Source organism: Carassius gibelio, chromosome A4, assembly GCF_023724105.1.
Source record: "Carassius gibelio isolate Cgi1373 ecotype wild population from Czech Republic chromosome A4, carGib1.2-hapl.c, whole genome shotgun sequence".
NCBI lineage: Eukaryota > Metazoa > Chordata > Actinopteri > Cypriniformes > Cyprinidae > Carassius > Carassius gibelio.
Window position 1 is genome coordinate 35875517 of NC_068374.1, and position 16650 is coordinate 35892166.

A 16650-nucleotide genomic window follows, 5' to 3' on the forward strand; every position below is an offset into this window, starting at 1 on the left:
ACCAAGAGTGTGTGTGTGTGTGTGTGTGTGAGAGCGTCTCCAGCGTCTGGTGATGATGTGTGTGTGTGTGTGTGTGTGTGTGTGTGTGTGTGTGTGTGTGTGTGTGTGAGAGCGTCTCCAGCGTCTGGTGATGATGTGTGTGTGTGTGTGTGTGTGTGTGTGTGTGTGTGTGTGTGTGTGTGTGTGTGTGTGTGTGTGTGTGAGAGCGTCTCCAGCGTCTGGTGATGATGTGTGTGTGTGTGTGTGTGTGTGTGTGTGTGTGTGTGTGAGAGCGTCTCCAGCGTCTGGTGTTGTGTGTGTGTGTGTGTGTGTGTGTGTGTGTGTGTGTGTGTGTGTGTGTGTGTGTGTGTGTGTGTGAGCGTCTCCAGCGTCTGGTGATGATGTGTGTGTGTGTGTGTGTGTGTGTGTGTGTGTGTGTGAGAGCATCTCCAGCGTCTGGTGATGATGTGTGTGTGTGTGTGTGTGTGTGTGTGTGTGTGTGTGTGTGTGTGTGTGTGTGTGTGAGAGCGTCTCCAGCGTCTGGTGTTGGTGTGTGTGTGTGTGTGTGTGTGTGTGTGTGTGTGTGTGTGTGTGTGTGTGAGAGAGCGTCTCCAGCGTCTGATGATGATGTGTGTGTGTGCAGTGTGTGTTCGCTCACTCCTTACGCAAGTTCTCCATGAGGGACTGGGGCATCGAGCAGAAGTGGATGTCTGTTCTTCTTCCTCTGCTGCTGCTGTACAACGGTGAGACACTAGAAACCAGCGCTCAAACTGTCAAACTGATCAATAGTGACTGAAGACTGGAGGAATGATGATGAAAAAACAGCTGCACATCACAGAAATACATTACACTTTAACACAGATTCACACAGAAAACAGATGTTTACATTATAATAATATTTCACAATTTGTACTGTATTTTTGATCAAAGAAATGCATCTTTGCTGAGCTGAAGAGACTCTTTGAGAAAGGTTAAGGAGTCTTCTCTGATGTGCCGATGTTGTGTTGTAGACCCGTTCTTCCCTCTGTCGTTCCTGCTCAACAGCTGGTTTCCGGGAACGCTGGATGCGTTCTTCCAGGCTCTGTTCCTGTGTGCACTGCTGCTCTTCTGGCTGTGTGTGTATCACGGCATCCGTGTGCAGGTACGGCCCCTGACCGCCCTCGCTGGAGCTCACCTGTTCCCCGCTCACCTGTGCCCCGCTCACCTGTGCCCCCCTCACTGCCCCGCTCACAACTGTGCCCCCCTCACCTGTGCCCCCCTCACCTTTGCTCTCATCCGCAGGGCGAGAGGAGGTTCCTGACCTTCTACCTGCCCAAGCTGCTGATCGTGGGGCTGCTGTGGCTCTCGGCCGTCACTCTGGGAATCTGGCAAACGTGAGACACCTGCTGCTCTTCACTCAGTGCTGCTGTCTGATGACATCCTCATCATCTTTCTATTATTATTATTATTATTATTATTATTATTATTAGGGTGAACGAGCTGCAGGACCCCACGTATCAGTACAAAGTGGACATCCAGAACTTCCAGGTGAGTTTCTTTCAGCTGCGAAATAATCCAAATAATTAATACTTATTATATTACTGAAAATAAATGTCACACTAAGAAATAAACTGAATGAATGAAAATAGAAGTATAAAACAAATTTAAAGTCGCTGTGCAGTATAAATCACATCATGATTCAGATGATAAAAAAGTCGTTTAATTTGAAAAATACAGTAAAAATGTAAATGTTAAAAATTGCTGCAGGGCATGAAGATCTTCTTCCTGCTGCTGGTGTTTGTGTATGTGCTGTATCTGCTGTTCCTGGTGCTGCGCGCCTGCTCCGAGCTCAAGAACACACCCTACACAGGTGACACACACACACACACACCCTACACAGGTGACACACACACACACCCTACACGGGTGACACACACACACACACCCTACAGAGGTGACACACACGGGTGACACACACACACACACACACACATACACACCCTACACGGGTGACACACACACACTCTACACGGGTGACACACACACACACACACCCTACACGGGTGATACACACACCCTACACGGGTGACACACACACACCCTACACAGGTGACACACACACACACACACACACACACACCCTACACGGGTGACACACACACACACACACCCTACAGAGGTGACACACACGGGTGACACACACACACACACACACACACACATATACACCCTACACTGGTGACACACACACTCTACACGGGTGACACACACATACACCCTACACTGGTGACACACACACTCTACACGGGTGACACACACACACACACAGACACACACACACTCTACACAGTTGACACACACACACACACACACCCTACACGGGTGACACACACACCCTAGACGGGTGACACACACATACACACACACCCTACACGGGTGACACACACACACCCTACACGGGTGACACACACACACACACCCTACACGGGTGACACACACACACACCCTACACGGGTGACACACACACACACACACACACACTCTACACGGGTGACACACACACACACTCTACACGGTTGACACACACACACACCCTACACGGGTGACACACACATGCACACACACCCTACAGAGGTGACACACACGGGTGACACACACACCCTACACGGGTGACACACACACACACACACACTCTACACGGGTGACACACACACACACACACACACTCGGGTGACACACCCACACACACCCACACACACACACACTGACACACACCCTACACGGGTGACACACACATACACACACACACACCCTACACGGGTGACACACACACACACACACACACACACACACACACACACACACACACATCCTACACGGGTGACACACACACCCTACACGGGTGACACACACACACCCTACAGAGGTGACACACACGGGTGACACACACACACACACACACACACACATCCTACACGGGTGACACACACACACACTCTACACAGGTGACACACACACACACACACTACACGGGTGACACACACACACCCTACACAGGTGACACACACATACACCCTACACACACCCTACACGGGTGATACACACACCCTACACGGGTGACACAAACACACACACCCTACAAGGGTGTCACACACACCCTACACGGGTGACACACACACACACACACCCTAGACGGGTGACACACACACACACACACACACACACCCTACAGAAGTGACACACACACACTCTACACGGGTGACACACACACAAACACACACACACCCTACACAGGTGACACACACACCCTACACAGGTGACACACACACACAAACACACCCTACACGGGTGACACACACATACACACACACACACACACACCCTAGACGGGTGACACACACACACACACACACACACCCTACAGAGGTGACACACACACACTCTACACGGGTGACACACACATACACACACACCCTAGACGGGTGACACACACACCCTACACGGGTGACACACACACACACACTGTGGGGGGGCTGAAGCCCCAGGGAGGTGGCCTGTGATTGGCTGATCATATAAACGCTGTTATTTAGTGGAGGTTTTCACACATTATCATTAGAGACAGATCTGGGTTAGCATTCAAATTAGCATCAGAAATCTAGATATGATAATAGTCCTGTATGAAGCGAGTCTTCTGATGATTATTATTATTCATGTTTGCGCAGACCTGCGTCTGAAGTTCCTGACGGCGCTGACACTGCTGGTGCTGCTGATCAGGTACACGCACACACACTCACTCACACGCACACACACACACTCACTCACACGCACACACACACACTCACTCACATGCACACACACACTCTCTCTCTCTCTCTCTCACACACACACACACACACTCTTTCTCTCTCTCTCTCACACACACACACACACACACACACACTCTCTCTCTCTCTCTCTCACACTCACTCACACACACACACACACTCTCTCTCTCTCTCTCTCTCTCTCTCTCTCTCTCTCACACACACACACACACACACAGGCGACTCAAGGCCGTTTCCTCTTCCTGTCTCTCAGTCTGCTCATCCTGTATCTGAGGTTCGGATCTAAAGCTCTGCAGGATAACTTCGTCTCTGAACTCTCCACTCACTACCAGAACTATATCCTTCCAGATCAATGACTCTCGACCAATAACAGATGTTGAGACTCATCGGGACGTGTGATTGGCTCACAGCAGTGTGATGCTCCTCCCAGGATCCGATTGTAGTTTTTATAACTGTTTTGAGTTCGTTTTATATTTGCAGAGTTTTAGTAAGTTTACTGTTTTGTCTTTCTTTATTTTCATTTCAATTTTATTTTTATCTTTTTAGAGCATAAATTTCAACTAAATACAAATAATAAAAAAATATTTTAGGTTAACAGTTTTTTTTATTTACAGTAACAAATATTTTAAGGTTCAGGTGTGTGTGTGTGTGACGTGGTTTTCCTGAGTGTTTCTCCACCAGCTGAGTTCCTGTCCTTCTACGGTCTGCTGAACTTCTATCTCTACACGCTAGCGTTCGTCTACTCGCCCTCCAGGAGCGCTCTGTACGGTGAGTTCATCAGCAGCGCTGTGTGTTTCTGTGCTGAACCTGCCGCTGCTCACACAGACCTGTGTGTGTGTGTGTGTGTGTGTGTGTGTGTGTCCAGACTCGCAGCTGAAGGACAATCCTGCCTTCTCCATGCTCAACGACTCAGATGATGAGGTGATTTACGGGTAGGTTCCTCTCATCACGTCTCCATCCGTCCTCTCCATCCTCTGACCCTGATCTGTTTCTCTGAAGGAGTGATTATGAGGAGATGCCTCTTCAGAACGGCCGCGCCATCAAAGCCAGCGCCAGACACCAGGATGAGAGCGAGAGCGACTGAAAGCGGAGTGACTCCGGATCGCTGCTGATGTGTGTGAACAGATTTTAAAGCTACAGTGTTGTGTGTTTGGAGGCCGGCTGTGACTGAAGATCAGTGTTTCTGGGGTCGCCTCTAAATGAAAAGGAGAAGAATGAAATGTGTTTATTCTCCAGAAGCACATCTCAGTCCTGTAACGAGGAAGATCACACACGACGAACAAACCTTCAGTTCAGTCACAGTGATGGAAGGTGTACGTTTACAGAATGTATTTAAGTATAAACACAAAAAAAGTGTAAATATTTTCATATAAATGTTTTTTTTTTTTTTTTTTTTGCAATGCAGTAATGACAGTGTAGGGTGAAATGTGTTTAATTGTCATGAAAAGAAGTGTATTAAGGGTCTCAGATTATTTTTTCATTAGATTTCCGAGTGATATTTCTGGGAACTTCTTGACCGTGTTTAAGCCTCGTTTCTTCTCCATGAATGATGCAGAGAAGTGATTATGTGCATTTATTTCTGATGATTTCTGCCTCGTTTGAGCCGTTTTGCCAACATCCAGATCCTGTGTGAATTCTCTTCTCACATTCCTTTTTTACGTTTCTCTCTTGCTGTCTGTTTTTGTGTATTTCTGATTCTGATCACTTCCTGTTTGAAGCTGTAATGATGGGACTGGACTGTGCTCCTGAAGCGATGTCTGTAGACGTGTGTGATGATGATGATGATGTGATCACTGGACTTCATCATCGCTCGGTCCAGATGTCCAGCTCCTGAATGTGGAATAAAAGCTCCAGATGTTTTCCAGAGGTGACTTCATGTGTTTTTATTGAAGGTGTGATTGTTTGAGGCTGAACACTGATGCTGTACAAGAGTTTATTCTCCAGCGGAGCAGAACACATAAAAACATGATCTCCTACATCATTATCCTGACTTTACAACTGCAACAGAAGGCCAAAGCTCTACGTCTTTTTCTCATAAACAGACAAAATGTGACAGATTAGTAAACCTAATAAATATTTACTATTAGGAGATATATATATATATATATATATTTATATTTTTTTTTTTAGTAATATGAAACTAAATTTATTTCTGGAAACTTTTTTCAAAGACTTAATGAAGAATAATATCATGCTGGAATATTGCTTTGACTTTGCACATCTAAAATCTAAATAAAAGTATGGTTAATAAAATACTCTGTAGTTTCTGGCAAGATCCTGTCAAAGTAATAATGTGAATAGACGCCTTCCTTAGACGCTACACACAGCGGGGTGACTGATTATTTCAGATGAATAGCGCTGTGTGTTTTGTGAAAGGCGCGGCTGTAAACGCGCTTCATGTTTGTGTCCAGCAGGCGGCAGTAGCGCACTAACAGCGCTGCGGAATCATGGGTAATGTAGTTCTCGCCAGGAATTCCGCTGTTAAACAGGATTATTTAATAAACATAATATGTAATTAACAAATTAGAACCAGCTGACTTCAACAAAAGAATAAACTATGGATTCAACAAAAGAATAAACTATGGATTCAACAACGTTGTTTATTCTTTTCAACAAAAGAATAAACTACGCTGGCGCCGATACAGGATGGCTGCCTCCGTGACGAGCTCCGCATATGTTTTTGTGTTTTTGTTAGTTTGTCCTGTCTTTAGTTATATTCCTGCCATCAGTTTCACCAGGGACGAACTGCTGGACATTCGGCAGAACGCACCACAAGATGTTTTTCCGGATTTCAATTATTCAGATGTTTTACTGAACGTTGTTATCGGAGGAGGTGCGGCGCTGATCAAGCGCTTCAGGACGCGCAGACGGGGGAAGCGAGCGGGAGCGCTCGTCAGACTCAGGAAGCGCGGATTTCGAACGCCGTTGCCTAGCATCCATCTGGCAAATCTCCGCTCTCTACCCAACAAAACGGACGAACTCCTTCTGCTTTCTCGGACAAATAAGGATTTCACACACTCTGCTGCTCTGTGTTTCACGGAAACCTGGCTGAATGACACCATACCGGACAGCGCGCTCCATCTGCCGGGATTTCAGCTGTTCAGAGCGGATCGCGAATCAGAATCCACTGGGAAATCGCGCGGCGGCGGGACATGCTTTTACATCAATGAACGGTGGTGTACAGATGTAACTGTGTTAAAGAAGACGTGCTGCTCAAATCTCGAAACACTCTTCATTAACTGCAAGCCGTTCTATTCACCGCGGGAGTTTCACTCGTTCATTCTGGTCAGTGTTTACATCCCTCCGCAAGCGCACGTGAGCTCAGCTTTACAGAAACTCGCTGATCAGATCACAGAGACAGAACAACAACACCCGGACTCTGTTTTAATCATTCTCGGGGACTTTAATAAAGCCAATCTGTCCCGTGAACTGCCAAAATACAGACAGCATGTTACATGTCCCACAAGAGACAGTAATATATTGGATCACTGTTACACCACAATAAAGGATGCATTTCACTCTGTTCCACGAGCAGCTTTGGGACGTTCTGATCACCTTCTGGTTCATCTTATACCGTCCTACAGGCAGAAACTAAAATCAGCTAAACCTGTATCAAGGACTGTAAAAAGATGGACTAATGAAGCAGAGCAGGATTTACAATCTTGTTTTGACCTCACTGATTGGAGTGTTTTTGAAGCTGCTGCCACCGATCTGGATGAACTCACAGAGACCGTAACCTCATATATCAGTTTCTGTGAGGATATGTGTATTCCTACAAAGACTCAACTAATTTACAATAATGACAAACCGTGGTTCACTGCAAAACTCAAACAGCTCCGTCAGGCCAAAGAAGATGCTTACGTGAAGGGGGACAATGTCTTGTATAAACAGGCTAAATACACATTGGAAAAGGAGATCAAAGTGGCAAAGAGGAATTATTCTGAAAAAATAAGGACTCAGTTCACTTCCAACGACTCCGCATCAGTGTGGAAAAGTCTAAAGAAGATCACCAATTACAAGACACCACCCCCCAGCACCGTAGAGAATCAACGACTGGCAGACGATCTGAACGAGTTTTACTGCAGGTTTGAAAGAACACCTATCACCTGCCCTGAACGCCTCCCCACAAAACCATTCACACCATTTACAACTCCTGCAACCAGACCCAAATGCCTCTCCAAACAACCGTTCACACCCTTCACAACTCCTGCAACCCATCCTGAACACCTCTCCAATCAAGCACTCTCACCATTCTCACCTCCTGCATCCCCCCTCTCCCCCCCACCTGCAATTCAGATCAGCGAGGATGCGGTGCGCCAGGTCTTCCGGAAGCAGAAAAGGAAAAAAGCACCAGGCCCAGATTGTGTTACACCAGCCTGTCTGAAATCCTGTGCTGACCAGCTGGCCCCCATCTTCACACAGATCTTCAAAAGATCGCTGGAGCTGTGCGAAGTCCCTTCATGCTTCAAACGCTCCACCATCATCCCCATCCCTAAGAAATCCAAAATTACAGGACTAAATGACTACAGGCCTGTGGCTCTAACGTTCATCCCAAACCTCCTCCTGCCCAAACTAAATCAGCTCTCCGTGCCCACCTCCGTCTGTCAGTGGATCAACAGCTTCCTGACAGACAGGCAGCAGCTAGTGAGGCTGGGAAAATACACATCCAGCACCCGTACAATCAGCACCGGAGCTCCCCAGGGCTGTGTTCTCTCCCCACTGCTCTTCTCACTGTACACTAATGATTGCACGTCTAAGGACCCCTCTGTCAAGCTCCTGAAGTTTGCAGACGACACCCCACTCATCGGCCTCATTCAGGACGGTGACGAGTCTGCTTACAGACAGGAGGTAAAAGAGCTGGCTGTCTGGTGCACTCTCAACAACCTGGAGCTTAACACGCTCAAAACAGTGGAGATGATCGTGGACTTCAGGAGAGACCCCCCTGCACTCCCCCCACTCACCATCATGAACAGCACTGTGGCTGCAGTGGAGTCATTCAGGTTCCTGGGAACCACCATCTCTCAGGACCTGAAGTGGGACATTCACATTGACTCCATTGTGAAAAAGGCCCAGCAAAGGTTGTACTTCCTTCACCAGCTGAGGAAGTTTAACCTGCCACAGGAGCTGCTGAAACAGTTCTACTCCACCATCATCGAATCCATCCTCTGCACTTCAGTAACTGTCTGGTTCAGCTCAGCTTCTAAATCTGACCTCAGAAGACTACAGAGAGTAGTCCGGACTGCTGAGCGAATCATCGGTTCAACCCTCCCTTCTATTCAAGAACTGTACTTATCCAGAGTGAGAAAAAGGGCTGTCAAAATCCCTCTGGACCCCTCACATCCAGCACACTCCCTCTTTGAACTGTGTCCATCTGGTCGACGCTACAGAGCACTGAGCACTAGAACGACCAGACACAGGACCAGTTTCTTCCCTCAGGCAATCCATCTTATGAACAGCTGATAATAACGGCGAACACACTACACTTTATATTTATATACACATACACTTTATTTATCTAACACACATACTTAGTATACACTTAAATTTTGCACACAATATATATGTACATACATAACTTCATTTTGTAATATACCTGCCTACAATTGTCATTTGTATATTGTCATTCACTATCTACTTATTTGTATTTTTTTTTATTATTATTATTATGTGTTTTATGTTCTGTCGCTGTCATTCTGTTGTACTGTGGAGCTTCTGTCACGAAAACAAATTCCTCGTATGTGTAAACATACCTGGCAATAAAGCTCATTCTGATTCTGATTCTGATTAATACTCTCGTAGCTCAAAGTAGCTCTGTCTTTAAAGGTTTAACAAGTTAAAAATCAACCACTATGAAGAAAATGAAAGGGATTTTTAATTCCGGAACTGGACTGTTCATATTTTCTATTCTCTAGAAAATTGTTTATTTCTAATTATAATAATTCAAGTACTAAAGCTTATGGAAGATGATTCACATTACATTTCAGATGACGTATGGACAAGCTTTTATTTTAAAATAAAATAAAAGTAAATTGTAATAAATATTCAAATAAATTCACCTGTATTTGCTTCAGATTTATTATGATCACTTGATAAACTATAAAAACATAGATCAATAGAGAAGTGGTAAAGTGTGCGCGCTGTGTCGCCCTCTAGTGCCGCAGATGCGCTACAGCTACACCAGCATCCAGCAGCAGCAGCTCGATAAAGAGCGTCACGGTCCGAGCTTACAGAGACAAATCCAGTTCACACCCGAGAGGAAACCAGCGCTTCATTCATCAGTGATTGTGCTCTTGAACATTTAGAGCTGTGAGCATCCCTGATCAGTGTGTGTGTGTGTGTGTGAGAGAGAGAGAGAGCATCATCACCATCATCATCCAGCGGAGGACAAAGGCACAGAAATGGGTCACAGCAGCGGCTGATCTCAGGGTAAGTGTTTGATCTCCATCGTTTGCTGAAGCTTCACTGTGTTCAGATCGAAGCGTTATTTCACACGATGTGAGTCTTAATGTGTTTGTGTTCTTGAATCGGTGTCTGTTTCAGGGTTTTGTCGACGCGGATAACAGGACATTATGTGATTCGCTCGTTGTCTTTTGTTGATCGTGTCGATGAGCGAATTAAACCCGTGATTAATTTTATTAACGTCACATTCACACTTTAAACCAGATAACGTGGCTTTAATAATAAATATCTGGGCTGATGCTGGTTTTTAGGTTTTCTGTGTTTCATAAGGGTTGCATCACGATGATGGCCCACACACACTGGACACTTTTCCAGTGATGCTCAGTCTCCATGGTGACCAGCGGCAGCATCAGCACCACATTACACCACACCAAAATCACATAACAGTACACCACATCACAGATGCATCACACCACATCACAGTCACATCACAGTACACCACATCACAGACAGATCACACCAAATTACAGTCACATCACATTCACATCACAGTACACCACATCACAGATGCATTAAACCACATCACAGTCACAGCACAGCACACCACATCACAGATGCATCAAACCACATCACAGTACATCACATCACAGACAGATCACATCACATTCACATCACAGTACACCACATCACAGGTGCATCACAATCACATTACAGTACACCACATCACAGACACATCACATTCACATCACAGGTGCATCACAATCACATCACAGACGCATCTCAATCACATCACAGTACACCACATCACAGATGCATCACACCACATCACAGTCACATTACATTCACATCACAGTACACCACATCACAGTCACATCACAGTACACCACATCACAGACGGATCACACCACATCACAGTCACATCACATTCACATCACAGTACACCACATCACAGATGCATCACACCACATCATAGTCACATCACATTCCCATCACAGTACACCACATCACAGATGCATCACACCACATCATAGTCACATCACATTCACATCACATTCACATCACAGTACACCACATCACAGACGCATCACAATCACATCACAGTACACTACATCACAGACGCATCACACCACATCACAGTCACATCACAATCACATCACAATCACATCACAGACGCATCACATTACAGTCACTTCACAATCACATCACAGTACACCACATCACAGATGAATCACAGTCACATCACATCACAGTACACCACATCACAGTATATCACATCACAGTACACAACATCGCAGTCACATCACAGTACACCCCATCACAGTGCAACACATCACAATCACATCACAGTCACATCACAGTACACCACATCACAATCACGTCACATCACAGTACACCACATCAAAAGTCACATCAGTCACATCACAGTACACCACATTAGTCACATCACAATCACATCACAGTACACCACATCACAGTCACATCACAGTACACAACATCACATCAAAGTCACATCACAGTACACCACATCACAGTCACATCACAGTACACCACATCACATCAAAGTCACATCACAGTCACATCACAGTACACCACATCACAATCACATCACAGTATACCACATCACATCACAGTACACCACATCACAATCACATCACAGTAAACCACATCACAATCACATCACAGTCACATCACAGTACACCACATCAGTCACATCACAGTACACCACATCACAATGCAACACATCACAGTCTCATCACATCACAGTACACCACACCATATCACATCACAATCACATCACAATCACATCACAGTACACCACATCAGTCACATCACAGTACACCACATCACAATGCAACACATCACAGTCACATCACATCACAGTATACCACATCACAATCATCACAGTCACATCACAGTCACATCACAGTACACCACATCACAATCACACCACAGTACACCACATCACAGTCACATCACATCACAGTACAACCACATCACAATTACCTCACAATCACATCACAATCACATCACAGTACACCACATCAGTCACATCACAGTACACCACATCATAATACAACACATCACAATCACATCACAGTACACCACATCACATCACATCACAATACAACACATCACAGTACACCACATCACAGTCACATCACACCACAGTACACCACACCACATCACATCACAGTACACCACATCACATCACAGTACACCACATCACAATCACATCACAGTCACATCACACCACAGTACACCACATCACATCACAGTACACCACATAACAATCACATCACAGTCACATCACGGTACACCACATCACAATCACATCACAGTACACCACATCACAATCACATCACAGTACACCACATCAGTCACATCACAGTACACCACATCACAATGCAACACATTACAATCACATCACATCGCATCACAGTAAAACACATCACAATCACATCACAGTCACATCACATCACATCACAGTACACCACATCAGTCACATCACAGTACAACACATCACAATCACATCACAGTACACCACATCACACCACATCACACCACAATCACTCACAATCACATCACAGTCACATCGCAGTACACCACATCACAGTGCAACACATTACAATCACATCACAGTCACATCACATCACAGTACACCACATCACAATACAACACATCACAATCACATCACAGTACACCACAATACAACACAACACATTACAATCACATCACAGTCACATCAAAGTACACCACAGACGCATCACAGTGCAACCCATCACAATCACATCACATCACCCCACAGTACACCACATCACAATAACATCACAGTACATAACATCACATCACAGTACACATCATCACACCACACCAGATCGCATCACAAGCACAGTACAAAGGCAGTTTCAGCAGTTTCTCCATCATACTGCATTCACACTTGCTCTTGATGTGATCTGTGCCTCAGAACAAGTCACATACAGATAAAAGTCCCGTATGAGTGATGTGATTACTGCTCCTGTTGTAAATGAGCTTGATAGTGACGAGAGCAGAGGTGAAGGTGTATTTTTATGACAGTCTGTGATAAACATTCCTCTACAGTGGATCAAAGTTCTTTCTGTGTGTTTGTGAGCTGTGAACCGTGATCGAACGCAGCACACCAGTCCAGCCTTCAGTGCATTCTCAGCAAATCTCTCTTTTCTTGAAGTAAACCTTGTGACTTGATATCAGTTACTCTTATTACAAATTAATAATTTCAATTTGAGATCTATACATCACCTGAAAGTAGAATAAATCATCACATCCATTGATGTCTGGTTTGTTAGGAGGACAATATTTGTCTGAGATACAACTATTTGAAAATCTGTAATCTGAGGGAGCAAAAAAATCAAAATACTGAGAAAATCATCTCTAAAGGTGTTCAAATGAAGTTCTTAGCAATGCATATATATTTCAGATTTCACAAGAGCTGATGACGGGATCAAGCTCTTTGGACTTGAGTGTTCATAATCAGGCTTGAACAGATAACATGATCTCAGGTCTTTGATTGTGGACTGTTTTGCTCTGTGTGCAGGTCTCTCTTCTGCTCTGTGCTCCTCAAACATCACGTCATGTTCCTCAGCTGTGTTCTTCTGCTGTGTCTCCTGCTGCATGTCTGCGGCGGGGCGCTGGACCCCGACAAAGAGATGTGTTACTCTCGACAGCATCGGGACGCTGCTGTAAACACACATGTGTCTCTGGATCAGAGGGGAACCGTCATGGAGGCCCGAGCCATGCCTTCAGAGAAAGACTGCATCCTCACCTGCTGCTCGGAGGACGTGGCTCCAGGTGCGACACACACACACACACACACGCGCGGCAGGAGCGTGTTCTTCAGTGTCTCTGCTAACGTGCTGATGTTCTCACAGGGCTGAAGTGTAATCTGGTGGTGTATGAGCCGGCGGAGCGGCCCGGAGATCTGAACTGTCATCTCTTCTACTGTCCGAGCGAGAGAGAGTGTCCTCTGATGACCGCTCGCCCCGGAGTCAACACCTACAACATCTTCAAGGGTAAGAAGAACACCTCACATCACCAACCGCTGCACTGCCACACTTTCTGACTCAGTTCTTTCTGCTTCTTCATGTGATCACTGACTGCATTATTACAATTAAAGGCATATGAAATGTCAACTGACACAAACATATAGAAACAACTGACTTCAAACCATTTTTTTATGTGAATAAAGCTATGAAAGACATTTTGTTACTTGCAATAAAATAAACTTCATTTGATTTGATCCACTTCTCATGTTGCTTTAGTTTAACTCGATGTACTAAAATAAACTAAAACTGAAGTAGACAGGATGAAAACATATTTAAAAGCTAATAAAATAGCAAAGAGTGTGACACAACTGAATTAATAAAACTTGAATGAAAAGGAAAATGAAAATGAGAAATATAAAAACTAATTCAAAATATGAATAAAACTACAGTAGTATCTCAGTGATAGTAAAAGCCTGATCCTAACACCGCTCGGTTTCTGCCATCGATTTGATCTTTTCAGGTCTAACTCATCCAACAACTAAAGGAAGTGGAAGAATAACAGCCAAACCCACAGCACCACAGCTGACCACCACTACACCCACAACTACACCCAAAACTACACCCACGACACCCAGGACTACACCCAGAACTACACCCACGACACCCAGGACTACACCCAAAACTACACCCAGGACTACACCCACAACTACACCCAGAACTACACCCACGACACCCAGGACCACACCAATGACTACACCCACAACTACACCAAAAACTACACCCACGACACCCAGGACTACACCCACAACTACACCCAGGAATACACCAATGACTACACCCAAAACTACACCCACAACTACACCAAGGACTACACCCAGGACTACACCCAAAACTACACCCACAACTACACCAAGGACTACAACTACAACTACACCCAGGACTACACCCAGGCTTACACCCACAACTACCCCCACAACACCCAGGACTACACCCAGGACTACAGCACCAGCCACATCCTCCTCCATCAGCAGAACTAAAGAAGCTCCGACTGAGTCAGAATCACCAGTGATGCTCAAAACCGTCGCTATGACAACCGCACCCGCTACCACGGCAACCAGCACCACACAGTCCACCAGCACGACTAAAAGCACCAGCACTAAAGCGCCTCGTCCTCCTCCACGGACGCCCCTCAAACCCATCCAACCCAAAAAACCCAGCAAACCCTCGAGACCAGAGACGCATTCAGTGAGTCCCGTCAGAGCCACGCCGAAACCTACAGCCCCCCCGACCACCAGCACCTCCATCACCCCCACTGCTCCACCCTCGACCCCTGAGCCAGCCCCTGCAGACGTGATCGAGCCGGAGAGCAACTCGAAGCGCCCAGGTCGTGGTCATCCCGTTCTGTCTCTTCCAGGGAAGCCCAAGGTGTCTCGAGTGATGTGGAAGAACAGCCTGGTGGCCATCGTGGTGATCACACTCATCTTCCTCACACTCATCCTCTCTCTGGCGGCCCGTAAAGCCATGGAGTCCTTCGACAGACGCCACTACACCCGACTGGAGCTCAACGACCTGCACTACGAGGTGTAAACCATCCACTGGAGAAAGCTTTGTGTTGTAATATTTAGGCTGTTTGGTTCAGAAACACAGAGCACTGTCGACGCTTCATCTGTGAATAGAGAGAAATCAAAAGCAATACACTGAACTCAGGTGGCCTCGGACGATGAACAGCATCAGTCCTGTCTGACGTTTCTTCGGTTTTCTTCTGCTCTGATCCTGAATCATGTGTTTAGCTCATCACTCTCACAACAGATCCTCACGCGTGTCCCGTGTTTCAGTCTGGATCTGGCTGTTTTGTAATTCACTGCGTTTTTTGGATGATTGTCTGCTTTAACGATCACTGAACAACAGCATGAGATTCAGAAATCTGTCTGTTTTGATCTTCAGTATTTTCTAATCTGTTATTATGTGTTTGTTGTTGGTACATTTTTAGTGAGCCTTGGCTTCACGGACACCTGTGATTATTTCTCTCGCAAGAAGTCTTTTTCAGTATTTAACAGCTTTATTATTAGATTCTGATTAAGAAAAAAGCTTAATTTGAGAGTGCTGAGGACATTTCTGAAGGGTTGGTTATTCCTTTTTATGAGTTATGCAAATACAGAACAATAATGTTTCAAAGCTTGTTAGTGCACACAATGATAAATGCTTTCTGTTGATCTTGAAAAATAAAAAGTATCACAGTTTCCACAAAAATATTAATGTTTTGAACATTGATAATAATCAGACGTGTTTTTTGAGAATATTATTCTGATTTCTGAAGATCATGTGACACTGAAGACTGGAGGAATGATGCTGAAAATACAGCGGAGCATCACAGAAATACATTACACTTTAACACAGATTCACACAGAAAACAGATGATTTACACTGTAACAATAATTCACAAGATAGTG

The 16650-nt window shown here is 45.3% G+C and overlaps 2 protein-coding genes across 8 annotated transcripts in view; both read left to right on the plus strand.

Annotated features, from left to right (window-relative positions):
- The window catches only part of LOC127980011 (transmembrane protein 181), an 11666-nt gene extending 6020 nt beyond the window's left edge, over positions 1-5646 (plus strand). For all 6 annotated transcript variants that reach the window (XM_052585418.1, XM_052585413.1, XM_052585416.1 and 3 more), the window contains exons 8-17: positions 623-722; positions 990-1120; positions 1261-1352; positions 1449-1506; positions 1726-1828; positions 3681-3732; positions 4036-4118; positions 4461-4550; positions 4648-4714; positions 4782-5646. In XM_052585418.1, coding sequence (XP_052441378.1) covers positions 623-722; positions 990-1120; positions 1261-1352; positions 1449-1506; positions 1726-1828; positions 3681-3732; positions 4036-4118; positions 4461-4550; positions 4648-4714; positions 4782-4866 — 861 coding nt within the window. In that variant the 3' untranslated portion in view covers positions 4867-5646. The remainder of the gene's footprint in view (positions 1-622; positions 723-989; positions 1121-1260; positions 1353-1448; positions 1507-1725; positions 1829-3680; positions 3733-4035; positions 4119-4460; positions 4551-4647; positions 4715-4781) is intronic.
- A 4293-nt stretch (positions 5647-9939) lies between these two features.
- Positions 9940-16236, plus strand: mansc1 (MANSC domain containing 1). 2 transcript variants are annotated; one of them, XM_052585420.1, is made up of 4 exons: positions 9940-10208; positions 13753-14006; positions 14087-14227; positions 14721-16236. In XM_052585420.1, exons 2-4 carry the CDS (start codon positions 13790-13792, stop codon positions 15785-15787), a joined length of 1425 nt encoding a protein of 474 aa, XP_052441380.1. In that variant the 5' UTR covers positions 9940-10208; positions 13753-13789; the 3' UTR covers positions 15788-16236. The 2 variants fall into 2 exon arrangements, with proteins under 2 accessions (XP_052441380.1, XP_052441379.1); XM_052585419.1 differs by lacking the exon at positions 9940-10208 and having other exon boundaries at positions 13748-14006.
- Positions 16237-16650: the final 414 nt, after the last annotated feature.